General features: G+C 32.1%; 1 protein-coding gene across 3 annotated transcripts in view; it reads right to left on the reverse strand.

Moving 5' to 3' along the window:
- Window positions 1-297: 297 nt before the first annotated feature.
- Window positions 298-22,124, reverse strand: part of LOC107444248 (polycomb group protein Psc) — a 185,079-nt gene continuing 163,252 nt past the window's right edge. For all 3 annotated transcript variants that reach the window (XM_071186721.1, XM_043049802.2, XM_043049801.2), the window contains 10 exons: window positions 18,461-18,584; window positions 18,279-18,375; window positions 18,129-18,184; window positions 17,444-17,491; window positions 16,301-16,400; window positions 12,126-12,171; window positions 11,949-12,047; window positions 7,371-7,451; window positions 4,691-7,142; window positions 298-3,717 (listed from right to left, as the gene is read on the reverse strand). In XM_071186721.1, the coding sequence (XP_071042822.1) occupies window positions 3,098-3,717; window positions 4,691-7,142; window positions 7,371-7,451; window positions 11,949-12,047; window positions 12,126-12,171; window positions 16,301-16,400; window positions 17,444-17,491; window positions 18,129-18,184; window positions 18,279-18,375; window positions 18,461-18,572 (3,711 nt within the window). In that variant the 5' untranslated portion in view covers window positions 18,573-18,584 and the 3' untranslated portion in view covers window positions 298-3,097. The remainder of the gene's footprint in view (window positions 3,718-4,690; window positions 7,143-7,370; window positions 7,452-11,948; window positions 12,048-12,125; window positions 12,172-16,300; window positions 16,401-17,443; window positions 17,492-18,128; window positions 18,185-18,278; window positions 18,376-18,460; window positions 18,585-22,124) is intronic.

The following is a 22,124-nucleotide window of genomic DNA, read 5'->3' on the forward strand; positions in this document are numbered from 1 at the left end:
AAAAAAATTGCTATCTAACATTTTTATACAGTAAAACGATCACAAAAACTCATACAATAGCATCACATAATTTCATATATATAAATACTTTTATAAAAATCTGTATTACTCGAAAGTACAACTTTTTTTCCCCAGAACAACTATAGCAGAAAATAAATTACTCGCGACGGAAAAGTTACCTTTTGCAAGATGCATTTGAAGGACTAAAGACAATTTAGTAATAAGCCACATTTCTTTCCTAGGGTTGACATATTTATGTCAAACAGTTCCGAAATATTGTTTACAGATAGGTACTGATTTTTCTTTTTTTTATATAACCGTCGTTGAACAGCTGATCCAATTGTTTAGGATTTACGGCTACTAATGTTCAACGCCGTATCCTTGTAATTTTGAACCCAGTCCAGAAGACAAGGGAACTCCTGGATCAAGTATTGGAAGAAATTTGCCTTCGCGGAGGACTTTTTTGATAGAACTAACCAGCATTCGCGTTACATGGAGAGGAAAACCACGAGAACCTCCCCCGGTTAGCCAGACGGCAAGGGGACTCTAACCCATGATCCGTCTACCACTGAGGATATTTCACGTCAGCACTGTGGTCGGTGCAAGCAGGATGCGGATTCGTATCGACCAGTCATCGGTGGGATTCGAACCCTGTTAACCTGGATACATAAATAGGGTAAAAATATCATAGAAACGTCTCATTCCTAACATTTACTCAAAAGCACTTTTATCGCCAATTTGAAAATGCGGCTTATCACTATATTACCCAAAATCCTTCATTTATGAAGTGAATCGTTCTGGATTGAAGAAATAACAAAGTGAAACCGAACCATGCACTCGAATTTCATTCAGATTTAGAATATTTAATGTAGTTGTCAACACCCTCGACGGTTACGATTTAAAAAATAGAATTTCACAGAAAAGAGTGCCACACAACTTTCAACACACAAAGTTACCCAGACATCTTAAGAATGAAAACAAAAATCAGCAAAAAGTGAAACAAAAAAATACCTTAACATAACTGTACAAAGAGTCAAGAGTAACATCACATTTTTTTAACTTACGTATTTTCATGAATGACTATAGTATTTTGACGTCCTAAAATTAGGACTCAGGAATATATATAGATATATATCAGCTTTCATGATTTTGCAATGTGAAGTCGAACATGACCCAGATATTGCACTTCGTAAAAGTGATAAATTTTTAACCGTGTTAGAAAGGTGCATTTACTATATTATACCCTTCTTATTTTCTTTTTAAGGTGATGTGATTATTTACATTTCATTTTGATATTCACTTTTTGATAAATATTCTTTCACGAAAGACATATGTTTTCTTCATAAACTAAAAATTTTAAATGTACAAAAATATATTAACAAATTATTTACACGAATCATATCAAATGTTTTTAGTTTCAACACTGGAGATCAAGAAAAAAGAAAACGGGGAAAGCAACAGAACAGATACTTTGACAAATTAATAACAGAATAAAATTCATTTGATTTGGCGATTCAATGATGATAATAATGAGGCTAGTTTTGATTAGAATGCGCTTTTTCTGTACACATTTATTTTTCCTTAATGAGTGTAATCAAGCAACAAATAAAAAAATATATAAATCTTCCGAAGTTATTTTGTCAAGAAAAATAAGATGAAAAAAAGAAGGAAAAAAAAAGGCTATAACTTGTATTTCATTTTGAAGGGAAGCTTTCTAAACTATGTAAAATATCTTACTATATATAACTGTTCGAACTTTCAGACAGAAAAATATTTTGAAAGTTTAAAAATTATTAAACTTTTTTTAAAAACTTGCATATTTGGCGAGATTTTTCTGCATATTTTCTGGATTCCAGATAATGACGCTTATTAGTAGCTTATCAAATTTTAGGATCAAAGGGGCTTTTATTTTTCACAAAACTGTAGTATACTATAATTTGGCTATTAACATAGAGGGCGCTGTTTAAAGATGTGCGAAAAAAGTTATTAGAGTTTATAGAACGAACAAATAGACGAAAAAATTAAAAATATTAATTAATTTTTTTCTTAAAGTCGTCGATGTTGCGTTATTTTTTCATCTAGATTGAAACTAATTAATCTTTCTCAATATTTACAAATTTTTTATGAGCACAAACTATGCAGCGTTAAAACAAAAATTGCAAAAAAAAAAAATAATAATAATAATTACGATTCCGAAAAATTGTTTCTTTTCTTCATATTGGCATTTTGCGCCATTTCACAATTAGCTTAGCTTGGTCACTAAAAAGCGCCATTTCATGTAAAGACAGTGGTGTTTACGAACAACCTTATCAATTTCGCTTGAATAACTGACGCTTGGAACCTTAAAAAGAATACATATTAAATATGTAAATAATTTTTTTTTTTAATTTTTGTCAGTAAAATGAATTGGAAAATTATAATTAGTAAGAAACGTATATATATAAAAGTTCCTTTAACACTTATCGTGAGTAAACCGTATTCAAAATTTAAAAATATTTAGCTAGTATAATTAATTCCGTTAATGATGTTCAAATATTTAACATCTTACTTTTATGTTAATTTTATTTATAGCTTGAATTTCATTTTTGAAAAAATGTAAACTTTAGTGTAGCGCCGATTTTTATAATTACAAAAAAAATAAATTATTAAATCAAACAAGATTGATATAGTAGTGTGATAAAAATGAAAAATTTTATTGGTAATCTGCATTTAAATGCAGATTAACAAAATAAATGCGGGATTAAACAAGATTATTTTAGTTTAATCCCGTTTCCGTAAGAAATCAATAATCCGTGTATTAAAAATTCTTAATTATTTACTTTTCCACAAATTGTCTAAGTTAAGTTTTTAAATTAAAAAAAAAACATACAAATTTTTAATTTAAGTATTAACTTTCAGTTCAACAAGTATCCTCAGAAAAAGCACATTAACAAATAAAAATATAGAAAATTTAAATGATCAAACAAATGAATCGACGAACTAAGGTTGTTTTGTAGTTTTATACAAAGAGACTTAAGAATTGTTTTCCCCATTTGATATAATATTAATATATAATAAACTGCCAGTCTATGTACAAAAGAATGCAAAAAAAAGTAGTCTATTTCGGAGACGAGTGATGATGGTGATGGTGGTGATTACTGTTGTTGTTGTTATTATTAGGTTTGACGTTTAAGTTTTTAATGACTAATTTCGGACTGTAGCCGTTGTGATCGGGGTCACCAGGATTCAACACCGTTAAGTTGCTACCCTTGAACTTGCTATTATAACTCTTGTAGGATTTCTTGTAGATGGGTGACTGACTTGACTTGTAAGAGGAAGTATTCGGTAAAGAGCTCGGCATGATGGACTTGGGGCTGAGTGGCTGACTTGGCTTGTAGGAGGGGGTGTTCGGTAAAGCACCAGGCATCATGGACTTTGGGCTGGGTGCGGTGGATGCCAGGGGTGACATTCTGGCGTTGGAAGGAGACGTCTTGGGGTAGGAAGCTTGGGTTGCAGGGGATGCTACGCCTAAAGCACCGTTCCGGCTGTTGGGGCTAGTTAAACTTTTGGTATGGTGAGAATCTAGCGAAGATTTTCGACTGTTGGATTGTTTAGAAGATGTTTTGCTGTGAATACTGGTAGAAGGTGGCGAAGATATTCCTTTATGGTGCGGTATAGTGACAGGAGTCCGATAAGGAAAAGCCATGGGATTAGGCACACAGGGAGGATACGGAATACCTAAAATAAGAACAATACATAACATTTAAACAACACTAAACGCATGGGATAGTCTAAAACAAAGAGAATGTAGAGAACTGTGGATAATGTAAAGAACTTTTTTCCCCATACCGAAATCAACCGTCAGAGAGAGAAAACCGACCATCCCATTTGACGGTTGATGGAAATGGGAGGGAGGGGAAAACATGCTTTTAATCATCTATATTTGATTTTCACAAATAAGCTGAAGTTGGATTTTTGCAATTCTTGGTAGTATTTTTTGAAAAAAATCACGCTGTATTTTAGATTTATTTCCTACTGGTTTTTTCTGACAAAATGCCGATACAATTATACAATCAACATTCTTGGTAAGGAAGTTCAAAGTTATAAATTTGTTTGTTTTGAGATTTATTTACAAATATAGTTTTGTGTAATTTACATTAAGGTAATTTTCATGCCGTTTTCAGATCGGTTTTCATCAGTTAAAACATTTAAAAAAAAAAGGGGGGGGAAATCACAACAATTTTTATAATTTCTTTAAGCGTACACTTTATTCGCACACACACTATTTGAAATAAACAGTTAGTATGTTATATGTGATAACCATTTGTTTATATTAGCTAAATTTTATATTATTTATAAAGTTTACAAACATATAACTAATTAAATGCCGAAAAAATACTTCAAATAAATTTGGGGAGTAAAATTTTCTGATTATTCCTGGATTAAAATAACCAAAATTACTGGGAAAATTTCAAATTAACAAACAGATTTTAACGTACGTATGAATAAGAAATTCTATTACAGTCCCTTGAAATCTTCCATTATCTCAAATTACGGATCACTGCATTTGAAGTGAGTTTACTGTATAATGCCTCATTTGGATCAATTTTGCACAACAAACATTGCATTGTTAGACTATCCGAGGTTTAATAGTATACTGTTAGAGAAAATGTTTGCGATTATTTTCATTAATAGTAAAAGTGAAACTTACCAGGCATTATTTGAGAAGAGCCTGGCGAAACTGGTAGCAATGAGAGAGCCGAATGAGATATAGGCACTGGGGAGCTGGCTGTACGACTTGCATTATAGGTAGGCGTCGATCGTCCCGTTGTAACAGAGGTCGTGGAAACAGTTCTATTCTGACTAGAAAAGAAAGAGGGTGGACCGAGGAACGTTGAAACAGGTATGTGAGGAGGTTTCCCATGTAATTGTGAAGGAACAAGAGGTGTGCGAGAAGTCAATCCCTGCATCAATATAGAGGAAGTGGGAGGTTTGGGCGGCGGAGGACAAGCTGTATGCTGTTTACTGGCAGCGCCCAAATAGGAAGGCTGCTTGTGTTTAGTGTCCAATACTGGATTCGCCACAGGTTTTGGACGGGCACCAGCAACCTCGCCTGCTTTCCTGACACAACTAGTAGACAAATCGAGAGCACCAATGTTGTCTTTCTTTTCGTGATTTCGATATAAATTGTTAATGACGTGATTAATATTGTTAGATTTAGCACTTCTATTACTGTTTTCCGTTGTTGTCGATGAGCTGTTAACAGGTAAAGTAAAACTGGGCAATATGGAGTTTGTAGAGGTGGTTGTTGCGGTCGCCGGTTTCCGATCAGGCTCTGATAACGATGTAGGCGTGGGAGAACCGATATCGTCATCGCAGCTAGATCGAGCTTGATTACTCATATCACTAGCTCGACCACTGTCAGCTTCAGTGTCATCCGCGTCATCCTCTTTTTCGGCTATTGCGGTGATCTTTTCGCGCAGGGCTACATCGCTCTCATCCTCATTGTCCGAGCTGTCCATTTTATGCTCATCCACAACCAGGTCAGCCTGGCACCCTAAATCATCGTTATCACTGAAATCTGCAGATAGGGAGCTCTTTTCTTTTTTATCAAATGTTTCGGGTGTTTTAGTACTGAGTGGAAAGCTTTCGCAACTTCCATTTGTTAGAGGGGTATGAGGAGACGAGTTTTTAGCATTTTCTGAAGGTTTGATCGTAGAGGCTTTATCATTTTCTAAACTATTTATATTATCATTGTTTGCTGTTTCTTTCTTATCGCTGGATTTATCACAAGTAAGAAGCATTTTAAGCGAAGATTTTTCTGATGTATCGGAAGTCTTATCATCAACTTCAGCCGCGGAAGGTGGCGTGGAATTCGGAGATGGGGATTTAGAAGAGTTTCGTGGCACACTTAATCCATTTTTCGAACTTTCCCGCATGGAAGCACTTGAATCAGATAATACTGATATCACAGGTATAGAAGGAGCAGAAGAACTTAGCACAGTATTCGGTAAAGAATTCATCTGTGCTTTAATACTGTTACACTCAACTTGATCTATTATTCCAGTTGAAATAGACGAAGAAACGGGCACACTGTAAGAACCATTTGTTATAGATACATGAGGGATAGGAGGTTTCACATTTGCGGATGTCACTTCAATAGTTGGCAAGTTGTTTACATTAGGTAAAATATTCACAGGACTACGCACTGCAGCTGGAATTGCAATCACATGTGAACTAGGCAAAGTACTTATAAAACTTGAATTGGGAACTGATGTGGTCAACTTTGTATCGGTTGATGATGTAGTGAAATTCTTCTGAGGAAAATTAGTAGAGGGTGAAAAGCTATTAGAAAATGTAGTCACATTACAAGTTACGACATTGCATGTTGTAACTTGACCTAAGAATTGAGTAGAGGGTTGTAGATTTGCATTGGGTGAGGAACTACAAAGAGAATTAGCAGTTGTAGACACTAATGCAGTGACTAAGGAAGGGGCAAGACTAGGCATAACATTCGGAACAAGTTTTCCAACAGTTAATTGAGATAGTGGAGTAGCTGTTAAACAAGTGGGCGGGGCAGTGGCGGGTGGTGGATATGGAGCTAGCCGAGCTAAGCGTGGTGCAGGCTTGTTTCGAGCTTCTCTTTTTAACTTTTTAGCATTCACTGTTTTCCAGAGAGGTTTCGGTTTTGGTCCTGCAACAAATTTCATCTTCAAGCTGTTAGCGGAAGTTATAACAGTATGTTGTGGAGTTGTAAGAATCTGAATACTTTGTGGAAGCAGTTCAACTTTGGAAGTCACAGGTAAGTTTTCTGGACTAGTGTTATTTACATTTTGTACAGGAGTATCAGATTCTACAACTTCCATTTTTTGAACGGCTGATGTGGAACACAAGCTGGTTGATACCTCGTACGATTTCACCTCTACACCACCAATTTCATTGCAAGGAGTATTAGATTCTGTGCTCGGTGATTCGTCAACTTCCATTTTCATACTGTCTTCTGATACTTTGATGCTAGTATCTGTTTCTTCGGACACTGGAACAACATTCGGAACTGGAACAGTGGTAAGCTCGTCTTTAATTTCAGGGAGAACTTTCAAAACTTCATAATTTGTTCTTGGAGAACTCGTCATTATAGAATAAAAAAATTTCATAGGGCCAGCCTGGAGGGTGAAAAAAAGGAAGAAAATCAATATTAGGTAATGAAGATAATATTAACAAAAAATACAGTATAATGACTATTTAAGCTGAAATTAATACTTAAATGATAATAGCTTAAACTTATAAATATTCATCTAGGCTTAATCAGTAATAAACGGAAAATAGCAATTTTAGTGATCATTAGTATTTAAAAGGGAAGATAACATTCCAGAAACAATTTCGTTACATACCCTTCTCCATGTATGAATGTACGCAATATCCATCAATGTATATTCATCTATTAAAAGGTTATCACCATAAAAAATTTCAATCTGAAAAAAAAGGAAAAAATTGAAACCAGTTATTCAAAGGCAATTAAAAATAATAATAAATAAACAATAAAAATATGTATACTATATTAATTAAATAATTTTTCAATTAGTAAAATAAAATTTTAACCCTCCCCCGCATTTTTTTTTTTTTTTTTGTTGTTGCTTAGGCAGATGTTGACTTTGCAGAAATTAATTCATTTGATTTTTTAAAAACTTGTTATTAAGATGATTAAAAACAAGTAATATTTAAAAAAAAAAAAAAAAAAAAAAAAACTTTCAAGTCAGTTCCTACTTAGGTGTCAATAAAGAAATATTTTATTTTAGTTACTTTTTATTATATAGTAACAATTATTTTTCTCCCATATAAAACTAAAATTAATTAATTAATGTTTGAAAAAACAGTATTAACTTCAAATGTCAAATCACTACAAGTTTAAAACAAATGTATTTGAACTTGAATGCACGAATAAAAAGTATTTTATTAGCGATTGAAAATTGAACAAGATATATAAATATATATAGGAAGAGTGTAAACTAATAGTAGAAATTGGAAAAGAGTTGAGATATTCCGAGCATTGAAATATTTTTCAAATATTTAATATTTTAAATATTCGCTTAGTTAGGGGAGGAAAAAAGTGCTGTTGAGCTACAAAACAAGTCTTAGCTGTTACGCACTTCGCGTACATCGATTTTATCAACAATATTCTACGTTGTTGGGTTGAGAAATATCACTTGGCTATGTATGTAGTAGTAAAAATTATTACAATTTTTTCGACAACAATATGTGATATTTAGTAGTGAAATCTGACTCGTCTTTAATTATTATTTACAATTCTTAAAAATGCAAAAATCAAAAATAATAATTAAGGTGAAAAAAGCTAGATGTTAATAGTTAATTGTCATCATTCATAATAAAGCACACACATATAAAAGAAAAATATTTATTGATCAATTAAACTCGGCAGTTACAACATTTTATGTTGTTTGATTATGTAACTTCGCTCAGCTCTATTTGTTATTGTAGTTTTTTTTATTACAAAAACGGGGGAAAAAACGCTAAATAGTAAGAGGGAAAAAAACGTTAAATGAATAGTAAGATTCATTTAACTGTTAAAAAAAAACACTAAATACAGATTCCAAGAATTATGTAACCTCACTCAGCTTTTAAAACATTTTACGTTAGTAATTGCTGTTACCAAATTTTAAAAAAGATGAAAATGAAGAAAGTTAAAATTCTTAAAAACCATTTTATTCTTGTTATAGGGCATTAAAAATAAACATATAATAAAAACTTGTTACAGAAATGATAGAAAGTAAGAATCTTTTCAAAAAATGAACACTCCCTTATTAGGCCAGGTTTGTGAGAAAAGTTGCACACAAGAGAGAGAGGCAGATGAAAGTCGTTAGTGAATGGAGTTAGCCACCCGTGAAGATACCTAGGGGAGCCCCTTTTAACAACACAAGGGAAGGAAGTGTCAGTACTCTCACTCATTCCGATCACGAAATCTCGGGGGCCTTCCAGACGATATTGGTGGCCCACATTCCGCCCATAGAATCAAACAAGCCTTTCAAAGGATTAATGGGAGATACTTATTCCATTCTAACTCTCTGTATTGCAGTGATAAAATATTATGAAATTCTTTATAACGTAAAATATTATTTATTGCAGCGTATATTGATTTCGTAATTCGTGCATATATCTATGAGTATTTAAGCACCCCTCTTTCTTTTAATTTTTAAAACAGTATTAAATTCACGGTTGTAAAATTATAATCACAGAATAGCAAATCAGATGTAGTGCAATATGTTATGAATTACTTTTCAGGCCGCTAATTAAAAAAATCATCATATCAGTTATAAACACATGTTTAGAGCCCTAAAAGAAATGGAAATAAACTAGTCTGAAGGAATCGTGGTGGCTCAGGGGATAGAGCATTCGCCTTCCAATGAGATTTCTGCACATAAAATTTTCCATTTTGCGATTTTTTTTTTCTTTTTATTAAACTTATCTTTGTGGTATAAATCAATATTGAGTTCTATAAAAATAAAAAATTTCAGCAAGAAAAAAAACCTTGATTTAAAAAAAAATTCGTCAAAATGAGTTGGCGACGTGTAGCCAAATGAGTTTGCCAAAATTTTGCGTTCCCATAATGTTTTTCATTATATCTAAGTATGCGTATAGGCTCGTTAGAAATTCTGAACTTCTTATCTTTTGCGAGTAGAGAGATTACGTTGACACTTGGGTTATGAGCTATTGCAGAAAATTGGGTGTTTAAAAGAAAAGAAATAAAAATAATTAAGAAATCTTTATTGCTGAAATATCATACCGTATAGGCTCGATTTAGAATTTGTAACTTTTGCGAATAGAGAAAGAGAGAGATTACGTTGACAGTCGAGCTATCGATCTGAAATTCAGTTATTGCATAAAATTAGGTATTTAAAAGAAGAGAAATAAAAATAATTAAGAAATCTTTATTGATGAAATATCATATCGCATAAGCTCTATTTAGAGTTCCGATTTTGCAACTTTTGCGAATAGAGAAAGAGAGAGATTACGTTGACACTCGGGCTATCGATCTGAAATTTAGTTATTGCAGGAAATTAGGTATTTGAAAGATAAGAAATAAAAATAATTAAGAAATCATCTTTATTGATGAAATATCATATCGTATCTGTTTGGAGTTCTGAATTTGTAACTTTTGCGAATAGAGAAAGAGAGAGATTACGTTGACACTCGGGCTATCGATCTGAAATTAAGTCATTACAGAAAATGAGGTATTTACAATAAAATAAATGAAGACAGTTTAGAAATCATTATTGCTGGAATAATCAATCTCATAGGTTCTATTTCGAGTTTTGAATTTTTAACTTCTGCGAATAGAGAAAGAGAGAGATTATGCTGACACTATCGATCTGGTATTTTCTACTATATCTATTCTGGGAAAAACAGCTCGCCATTTGGAAGTTGACTTGAATGGAGCTCACACGTCTGCCAAGTTACTTTTCAGATTCCGGCTCAATGTACCAATTACCTCTTTTACTCACGCACTTGTATGTGTGGGGGGAGAGTGCACAAAAAGGAGTGACAACAGTTTCCCTCTTCTGAATTATTTTTCCTTCGATAAATCATGGGTGAGAAGCAAACGAAGCAGAGAACAGTTCGTCACCATAGCAACCCGAAACTCGATTCGAGCTGCTTACTTCCTTTTTTTTTTCTTCTTCTCTCCCCCATCTCGCCAGGCTTTCTTTACTCATCCTCTCTCTCCCCCTCCTGCACCCCGATCTTCTCTATTTCGATATTTCAGACGATTTTTTTCTTCTCTTTCTGCGAGCTGTTTTATAGCGCTCTAGAATCTTCAATACCTTCCGCCATTATAAAAGTGCATATAAGTTTTTAACATTTAGTTTTATGAAAACGGAATATTTTTGTTGACTTAAAAGTTTCCTGTCTTTTCCAATTTTGTGTTAAAATTATTGTTTTTAGTTTTCTTGCCGCTTCTGCTTGTCACGAAATGTTTGTTCGATGGAAAGAGCATCCTCTTAGTTAGCATAATACTTTTGGCAGGAGGTAATAAATAAACTTTTAAAATAAAAGACGAAGAGATGGGCGTAGAAAAAATTATAAATAATAAATTAGGATATTTAGTAAAAATGTCAACATATTTTTTTTCTCAACAAACTAAAAAAAATTGAATGCAAAAGTTTATTCTGTTTCAAAATTGTAATTATATTGCTATTAAAAATTGGAAGAAAAAAAAAATTTTTTTTTTAAACATTTAATAATTTTTTTATGACGAAAATTTTAAATCAATCGAACTACCTATAATATTGAAATATCAATCCAAAATCTTATTTTTATAATTATATTTTTTAAATTTTTGATTAAAAAATTTCAGCAATGTTTTTTTTTTTTTTTTTTTTTTAAATTTAAAAAAAAAAATGTTATTGAAAGATATATATAATTGGACTGTTATAAGTTATAAGTTCTATTNAAAAAAAAAAAAAAAAAAAAGAAAACTATAATGAAAATATAAGGGTCAAGTGTAATTTTTATATTTAAAATTAATGAAGTTAATGCACAATCATATTCTACTTAAAAATATATAAGAATATTTATATTGCTAAGCTTAAATATTATTTATTTCAAGAAACTTAAATACAAAGTTCTTAAAAACAGTCGTATGATTACTATAGCTCAAAAATAATCGATATTTAATATCTTATTTGAAATATATTTTCAATTAGTTAACAAAAATTATTTTATTTCATTATTTTTCATATAAATTCAGTTAAATGCAGTTCTTTTTAAATAAAATAATTTACGATGATTGAAATATTGAAAAAAAAAAAAAAAAAAATNAAAAAAAAATAAAAAAAAAAAAAAAAAAAAAAAACTTCAGATTGCAAATAAATAAATAAAATAAAAGGGAAAAGAAGGGGCAGAAAGTAAAATACATTACAATAGTAACCGAGAGGGGAAGTTAATGGAAATCTCACCGAATATGAGGATGAGACGCCAAATTTTTGACGAATAAATTTCTTCAAATTTGCGACACTCAAAGCAGCTGGACAATTCAGGTATCTGGTCATGGGATCCTGTAAAGAAACGATTTAATTAGCGTCAACGTGTCATTATTTTATTATCGAATGAGCCAAGAAAAAATTAAAACGCACCTTTTTATTCGATCCCTCCTTATCGTTTTCCACCGCATCTTTGGAACTGGAACAGAAATGCAATGTTATTTCTAATATTTCTCATACAACTAAAATGAACACTGAATCCTTAATAATGCACTATACTTCGTAAATATGAAGACATATATCCTTATAAATATTCCCTTTTTTTATAAAAAAAATAATAAAAATAATATTGTTATTTATTGTATTCTTTTTAATGTTGTTAATGAGGGGAAAAAACATGGTTTTTACAAAATATGTTGCAAATGTCGATGTTTATGAGAGCAGGAAATGGCACAAATTGGGGATATTTCCGTATCGCCATCTGTCGCGCCAACTACAATCGCCAATGTGTCAAATAAATTTTAAACTTGCAATTTAAATAAATAAATAAATAATAAAAAAAACTCGTCGATGTTTACCAGGGGGTGGCTACGCGTTATATCCTTCAAGTTGGTTCTTTTCTGTGATGTTTATTCTTTTTCTCAAGGGGTTTCTCTTTAGTTTCGCTTTTTGTTTTACATAAAGTAACACCTTTCATTTGAATTTAATCCTAAAATTTCTCATATTACTTTGCTTCGATAAAAATTAAAGTTAAAGCAAACCAACAGGTGTTGAGTGTTGCGATTTTCTTAAAGAAGCATAGCATGAAAGAGAAGAGATAGCAATTCATTCATTTATGCTGACAAGGAAGTGAGAAGGTGGAAGGTTGCCAAAAACATACTTACGTAGTTTTTAAACTGCCTCAAATGTGCAATTTTAATAAGGTGCTTGCTAAATTGAACCGAAAACACCGTACTTTGGATGAATTTAACAATTTTACATTGTGTGTTTCTGTATTGTATTTTACTAGCTCAAGATGTCGATATTATGGTTATAAGATACACAGCTAGAAATTGCTCAATTTTAAAATAACAATTTATTCAATTGTTATTTCACCATATACAAACAAAGCAGCCAAATAACCATAAATAAGATGGTATTCAAACTGTTAACTGCGAGAAAAACCATTTATTAACTGCTTTCTCTTAATACGGTTAAACAGCCTGAATTTTATCGCACCAACTAGGCCCAGCTATAGAAGCCGCTTTGTCCCTCGCAGCTGGGTACATATTACAGCCGAAAGAGCCAATCTATCAATCCCAAAACGGGGGTTCGAGTCCTAGCGTTGACACCACAATATTTCCTCCATTCCCTTCAACACATGAAGAGTTTCCAGCGTCCTGCACTCCCCAATTTGTGCCCTGTACTTTCCAATGTCCATTGCCTAACGAAAAACCCATCTCCTATACATAGTTAGATTTCTTTTTGACAGTTTTGAAACCATGCTAGTTCTAAATGGTTAAAAAACCGTAAAATTATAAAATATTCTTTACCGTAAACATTAAGGTTATTTTACTGTTATTTTAGAATGAAAATTCTGGCAGTGCGAACCCATGCTTCTGAGATTGAAGGAGCAAATTGGGTGCAGACTGCAGAGATTAAAATTTGAGGGAGGGGGCATTATTTTAAATTGACAATTTAAGAAATTCGTGAAGATCAATATTTTGCGTAGCGTGAGTCTTAATAAATTAATTTGAATTATTTATTTATGTTCCCGTCGATTGTATTACGCACGTCCGTTGCTATGCAACCAAGATGAAAAATACTTCAGTTTTCAATAAAATACAGTCAAAGCTCTTTAAGACGCCCCTCTATTATAGTATTTCTTTCCTTTATAACGACCGATGCATGGAAGTCTCCTTTGCTATTCCATAGACGCATGATTATTTTATTGCCCATTAGACCACCCGCACTAAACCGTTCATTCCAATAGAGCGACCGAGATTTAGTGTAGTCGCTTGATTTCTTTCTATAGAACAAAAATAAATTCCTCAATAATACTTTTTTTTTATTTGAAAATTTTATTCCCTCATTTTGTTAAATGCCTGTCCCCTTGTTATTTTTGAGTTAAAACATATTGTTTACACAGTTATCTTGACGTTAAGTTATTAATAGAAAATGGCAGTCATTTAAGGTATTTTCATGCATTTAAGATTAGAACGACTCCACATTATAACGTCGGTTTTGTTGATAACGTCGCTATATCAAACGTCGACTGTACCATTAAAAAGTATGAAAGTGAACTACTAATACACTTTTTCAAAAAAAATGAATGATCGGCATTTTGGAATATACAAAAAGGTTGTGTGCCCTAGAGTAATCGGACTATCTGCATCAACTCGTACGAAACGAAACCGATAAGAAGGGACCGACTGGAACATCAATGAACTTAGATAACAACAAATTGCCATCAGAAGAAACATACTCTGCACCAATTTTCCTCTACCTGAAAACGGGTTCTTTTTGAAGAACCGGCTTCACATTCATTCCAGTCTCGGGCTATCGACCAACCGCAACCAGAGAGTGGGGGATGACGTCACGAAACGACCTCCTGACCCTCACGTGGGCCATCGACTCGTGGAGGCGGATCCCCGACTATTGTTCTGCAATTCAATCCAGTCCAAGAGAGTGGGGAGGAGCCACCAACTGGCCGATCGGAGAGCAACTCAGATGGAACACCCCTTTTTTTAACGCACCTTTCATCGTGGTAGGTCGACCAGAAACTCCCCCCAACACCAATTAAAGCACCATTTTCAAATGGGACAACAAGAAATAATAATAATAATAAAGGTTAACCACTCATCATGCCCTATAAGGAATGGCTACGGACGAAGTGTTTTGGGGGCACTCACGAAGTAGACCAGCTACAATCAAGCAACTGGAATGTAACATTGTTGCTTGTTCGATGTAAGAAGGTAGCCAAAAATCGACACCTTTTCACATCCAAATTTTTATCACTGGTAATGCCAATAATAAAATACAATTACTCAGCTACTACGTATATTATTTTTTTGGTAACAATATTTGCACAATATGTACTGACAATAAATCTGAAAGTGGTACCATTTAGGAAACCGGTTGCCTAATTCGTACCACCTGCTTCCTAAATCGCACCACCCTCAAAATATTGAGCGTTTATGATTAAGTGAATAAGTAGACAATGTGTAAATTGTTCAATAGCATAAATATTACAATTTTGAACTGTAACAAGTATAGTAGGTATAAGCTAATGTTTATGGAACACGTGCTACAAAGAGCAAGCGTGACTTCAACATAAAAGGCTCGGGGTCAGATCGGTCAATCAAATCACTTTACTAGAGAACTAACCAAAAGGCTCATTGCTTTCTATTAAATAAAGTAAATATATTTCATCATGAGTAAATTAAATCTACTGATTCAGTTCCGTTTTCAAGGTTTTCTGTTATTCAAAAAACAGTTTAATTAAAGAAAATACCACCCCCTCTTCACTTGTTGCTTCTTTATTATAAACCTCGCTCACGAGATGAAAAATTTGGTATTAGGTGAAAATTTGTCCAATAACAGTTCTCAGCCACTTTCCGAAAGTGTGGGGTTAGTAAAGTTAAAATGACTTAAAAATCGACCTGTAAGTTGATATATTGTTCTTAAACCGTACTGGTACAATAACACATTGTATACGTAACGTGTTAAACAAAGTGTTATTCTAAGCGCAAGAATACAGATTTCTCGAACTCAAGAATACAGAAACATAATTCTTCTGCATGGATCTCCAAGTGAACAAAATTATCCGCTATAGAACGTTCTGCATGCAATGAATGCTTCCTTAGAAATCAAAGATGTTACGAATTAGGCAACTTTCTTCTACATTTTTACATTCCACACCGTACCACATACACCAAAAGAACTTAAATTTCTATAATCGTCAGGATAATTTTTGTCAATTGACTCTAAAAGAAACTTCTAAATGGAATGTTAGAATCCCTGATATATTATCCAACATTTTGTATGATTTAAAAATGTATTAGGACTACATTTGCAATAATATGGATTTAGAAATCATTCGAATAACACTGTGATGTTACTAATATAAGTTTTAGATTAGAGAGTGGTACCAACGTGCAATCATTAAAAATTGCAATAGAGAGCAGTCAACAGTTTCTCTACGATTTCAATAACTACTAAAATGGGCTCATTTTTCCATTTTTTAATTTACCTTTTATGTCATTGAAAATTGAAATTTTTTTTTATATGCCCAACATTAAAAAGTGGACGTTTTTTTAAAGGAAATAATATGCATGACATGAATTTACCTGTGCATGTATTCCAGACTAAGACTGATGGTTTCTTGGGGAGAATAAAAGCACCTTTGTTCAGCCCCTTCACCTCGTTCTTCCGACGAACATTTGGCAGCTGAAATACAAGATGAAACACACATTTTGAATGTATAATTACACTCATTTAACGCTGTATATACAAATAATAATAATAATTTTTCTTCTTCTAAAATGCTCAGTATTTATTTTTATGGAATATTAAAATTTTCATTTTAGGGAAAGTGATATCAGTTTAAGGGGGGGGGGAACAAGATCCCTAACCAGTTTTAGAAGAGTGAATTCATTTTTTTTTTTAAACTTTGAAATAAACAATCTAAAGAAAGACTTTTTTAAGAATAACACTTATTTAATTTAATATAGTTTTAACTGCATGGCAGTGAAATTTTTATCAAAAAAAAAGTTGTAACAAATATGGTCAGAATTTATTATTATGAGCCTCAATTGAATCTCGATATATTTTTACCGTGAAGTTTACATTAATAATCATTTTCTAACATTATTGCAAGGTTATTTCAAGGTTTCGGAAGGAAAAAAAGAAAAAATTAAATTTTTTTTTCTTCTTTTTACAGAAAATACTAGATTTTCCTTTAATTCCTGGAATCCTTCAGAACTAAATATTTCTGATAACGCATGTTCAAGAATAATTTATCGCGAAATTAGTGACGTGTGTGGTTGAAAAATGAAGTGTACGCAAAAATAGAAGAAAGAAACTCCACTTTTAACGCTGTTTTTCGAAACTCTGTCGCCAAGGAAAATAAAAAAGCCATAGTTTAAGTAAAAAAAAAACCATAGTGCCTCCTTATACTTGAAGCAATGCGATGATTCTAAACTTGCTAAAATCTCATAATCTTGCTAAAAATCATGCTCTAATACTTATCCAAAATTGGGCCGGCAGTTCAACGACGGTTATAAAAGTATCAAATAAAACAAAATATAGACTGACTTGCGACAAAAACGCGTTTTGTTTTTGTAATCTGCTTGCGTGTGTTAGTAAAGATAGAGTTGCAGGGCTTGGACAAGAAAAAAAAAAACTTTTGATTTGGTGTTTATTGTCATTGTGTGTGTCCGAAAATATAAAGAATACTAGAAAAAGTGGTGGTAAAAAAAGAAGAGTCTTACCTGCTTCAGGATGGGCAGAGTAAAACTCTCTCCTCCTTTGCATTTCATCTAAACATGAACAAATATAAAAAATTAAAAATGTAAATACCATGACTGCTATAACAAAAAAAAAAACGTGGTATTATTAATAAATATTTTCAAATAGCAGCAATGTATACAATGCTTAGAAATGAACAAAAGAAATGGAAAAAAATTATAATAAGATATTATAATCCCTTGAAAATTGCGCAACAGGTTATTTATCTAACCAGATTGTATGGAATTAAATCTGCCTATTTCGAAAAAGGAATTAATGTGCAAAGCGAGTCCTGGGCAAATCAAAATTGATAAATCAATTTTGCGATACATTTTATTTAATTTACACAATTTACATTTTAAGCACCATGTGTTCAAAGCAGAAAGTCTTCCGTTGGATGACGACAGTATTTAGAAACAGAAAAGGTTCAAATTTGCTCTAATCTAAGTTAAACCTTAAGTACAGAAATTTTAAAACTTATATTAAACTTTCAATTTTGATATTGAGTTCTGTTCACTTAATGACGTGCGATATTGATTGCCTATAGTTGCAAGTTTACAGTATATTAATTTCCTGAAATGGGTTAATAAATTCTTTTCACGTTGTAATACTCACTGAATTTTTTGTTTAAAAATTATAAATACTACAGAAATAAAATGCATTACTTACTTTGATAAAGACCGGGAACTAACTTATAAACTATATCTTGAAGTGTAACATCAGATCTAAAAAGGAAGAATGTAATAAATATAACTCTCTCCTTAACTAAGAACAAGACAGTAGGTTATATNCATTCTTTCAATATATATATATACGTACCTTATGCTTGATAGAGGTTTTGTTTTGTGCACTTGAACTTCGCAGACGGGACAGAACCGGCTGTTCTCCAAATAATGCACAATGCAAGTTCTGCAAACTGCAATAGAAAAAACACAGTCAGTTTGACATTTAAGAGACAATTTTTAAAAAAAAAAATCAAAATTTCATAAACAATGGCTTACAGGAATGGAGGCATTCAACAACGGTCGTAGCATCTATGAGATATCCATCACAAAGTACACAAATAAATTGTTTGTTGATATCCGTCACTTTCAGACGGGTAGGACGATGCATAATGTTTTCACCCTAAAATATATGCAGAAAATTAGAAAATGATAGTGCGTTAAAAGTTACAGCAGAATTTGCTTTTATTTTGAACTTTGATTCTTATTATCAGAGGAAAAAAAGAACTTCGAATTGGCGAAATTATTTCTTAATGTTAGTTCTATGCAATGTTAATGTCGTAGTTTCTGGTATTTGCTGTAGCTCATCATCGGGATTAAAGAAAAATTTTAAATTATAAATACCGAAAGGAACAACATAATTTATTCTTTTGAAAAAAAAAAAAATTTTTTTTAAATCAAAAAATTATAATTAGTCTTAAAAAATAAATTTGAAATCTTTTTGATTTGAAAAAAAAAAATTATTTTTTTTAAAATCGTCCTAAGGGCATTAAAACATTATTTTCCTTACAAAAAAAAATTTATTTAGAGGAAAAACAAGTTTGTCATTTCTTTTCTTCTTATGGGGTGGCTCTCACTTGCCCAATAAAATTTTTCTTTTCATTTAAACCAAATCAAAAAAAAAATTTTTTTTGTTTCTGAGGATTAACTTACATTGCATTTTAAGATTGAAATTAGTGTTGCGTGTAATTCTTTATGCAAAAATTTCAATCTCCGTAAAAACTATCGACTTAAAGTGGCATATTACCCATAAGAACAATTAAGTTTTTAAAAAACTTTCTTTGAGGAAATAAATTGCAATATTTTTACTTAATAAAAACAAGAAAAAAAGTAAGATTAATAACTTTAAATATTTGCGGAAAAATCCAGAATCCTAAAAATTGGTTATTAAAAAATTTATAAAATCTTGGAAAACACTCTATTAGAAGTCAGTTTGATGCAACATCAATAAGGAGTCGAATTAAATTAATATTTATCATGTCATATTTGAACTGTATTTTGGGTTAATACGCTACGAAATTTCCAACACTGAACATTATACCATTTAAAAATACCAACTGCTAATAAATATGATTTTATTATCAAATTATAAGTGCAATTAAAATTAGAAGTATAAGCTCAACCAGTTTTCGTGGGTATAACATTTCTTCGGCGTGTCACCATACACATCCTTGCAAATAATTCTCTGAAATCAAGCCCCTTTTTTATGCATTTAACTTTACTGCATGAATCAAACTAAAAAAATAAGCACCATAAGTTTTCTACAAATGGCTGGTCAATACGAACTCCGCAGCCGGCTCGCACCGACCGCAGTGCTGACATAAAATATCATCACAGGTAGACGTGGTATGGGTTAGAGTCCCCTTGCCGTCAGGCTAACTGTGGGACGTTTTCTTGGTTTTCCTCACCATCTAACGCAAATGCGGGTTAGTTCCATCAAAAAGTCTTGTACGAAGGCAAATTTCTCCCGATACTTGATCCAGGAGTTCCCTTATAATTTAAATTAGGTTCAAAATTACAACACTACGGAGTTGAACATCATTAGTCGTAAACCCAAAATTGGGTCATCTGTTCGACGACGGTTATTAAATCAAATAAAATAGCAATGTGTGCTATCTAAAATGAAATAGCCAAAACCAAGTTCAGGTACTTAGTTCAAAAGCGAAATAAAGAGGCTAAGTCAGAAAACTATAAGATTAACAAACATGTTTTTAAAAAAAAATAGCAAAAACTTTTTTTTTTGCAATTTCAAAACGAAATAGCATTTTATATATTGTTTCATCAAAAATATCAGGTATAAAAACTAAAGATACGCCAAAATAATGGATTGCTTGACATCTTTAGACCAATAAAACTACTGCTTCGATGAAAGGATGAACTAACGAAACAAAATCCCCTCGCAGTTAGAAAAGTTATAGGTTCGTTCACTCCCTACCCCCCTCCCAATCATAAATACAAAGGTAGCACGAGAGAAAGCAGACCCCATAATTAACTCTTAATGGTCGTCACGCGTCCTCCCTTTTATCCCTGTTGCCCCTGGTTACAGATAGCTCCAGAAGGAAAACGCATTGTTCTTTAGAGATTCTCTCTGGGATTCGATAATGAGACGGAGAAGCCCATTCCTCAATCAACGCTTTAGCACTCAAAAGATGAAGAGCGGAGGAAAAGAAAAGGGTGGTGAGAGCTTCATCGTTTATATTATCTGGCAAGTTCAATTAGCTGGTAGAAAGCAAAGATGCTTAAAAAAATTTCGATTAAAAAAATAAAACTTCAGTCAAAAATATTGAAAGCGGATTTCAAGCAACCAGCAAATTGTTGAACACTGTTAGATACCAAACAGAGTTCTCAAGGTTTAGGACAGAATGGACTAATCCACGGCTTAAACCGTCTTTGTCCAAATCTGTTTTAAACTGTCCAAAACCTATTCATCCAAATTATGTCATAATTAAAAAAAAAAAAAATATTGTGAAATATTAAATTTTTGAACAAGAAACAAAATGAAAACGAGTTTTGATTATATTGAGAAAGTTTATTTTTATGTAGGAATTTATTTTTAAAAATTTAATTTTAATATTGAATTATTTACTACAAATAGTATCGAAGTTAAGTTGGCCATTGAATTTTTTTTCAACCATATAATACTAACTCCAGGGGTCTGTCCAGACATTTTGTGAAAGGTCCGTTTCTCGTGAAATTGTGAAAAAATTACTCACATTCTTTCAACCAGGGTCCGCTTTTATGAATTTGTGCAAATAGGGTTCGTTATTGCAAAAAAAAATTTTTTCAAGTTGTTTTTAAATTGTATAGGCAAACAAGATTATGCTCAACACTGTACAATTGTAATTAAAAAAATTATACTGCTATACTGCTGAACGCAGAATATTAATTTCGAACGAATAATGGAAGAATCGTCTGCCGAAGACAAAACTTAATTCGTTTACATCCATCTTTCTTGTTTTCTGCCCTGGAAAGGGTTTATTCGATTAACAAAATAATAATGAAGATAAACAAATTTGTGAAGGGTCCGATTAAAAGAAAAATCATTTTGTGAAGGGTCCGTTTTTAAGTTAAAATATTTTGTGAAGGGTCCGTTTTTATGAAAAGATATTTTGTGAACGATCCGTTAACGGACCCAAATTTCTTCTAAACAGACCCCCGAACTCTATTAAGTTTCATTCCAGTTGCTTTACATGAATAACAAAACAGAATGCTAAAAACGGTTACACCTAATAACCCATTATCAATGAATTCGTCCTATTTATGATAGAAGTAGATAAAATTTCATGAATTCGGTTACCCTCATATTATTAGCTTAACTCAAACCCTATAAAAACCCTATTTGTTATTAGTATTTAGATTCAAAAAAATATTGTTAAACGAAATTAAATCAGTTCAGGACGAGACAGTGTTAACCATTATCACATCAAAAATATTTTGCCATAACTTATAAAGGACCCAAGAATAGATTTAATTTATGTGAGCTTAGACTAATCGCTTTGAAATGTAGAAGGTAGACTATTGTTCAATCTACTGGAACAGGGTGATATAACCACAAGGGCGATATATGAAACTGCATAATAAATTTAAATATCAAAGTAGAGTCACTATAGAGAGCACCGATTATCCACAAGGGATTACCCGCCAGTTCCGAGAAAAGATCGAA

The sequence above is a fragment of the Parasteatoda tepidariorum genome, chromosome 1 (genome assembly GCF_043381705.1).
Source record: "Parasteatoda tepidariorum isolate YZ-2023 chromosome 1, CAS_Ptep_4.0, whole genome shotgun sequence".
In the NCBI taxonomy this organism is placed as follows: domain Eukaryota; kingdom Metazoa; phylum Arthropoda; class Arachnida; order Araneae; family Theridiidae; genus Parasteatoda; species Parasteatoda tepidariorum.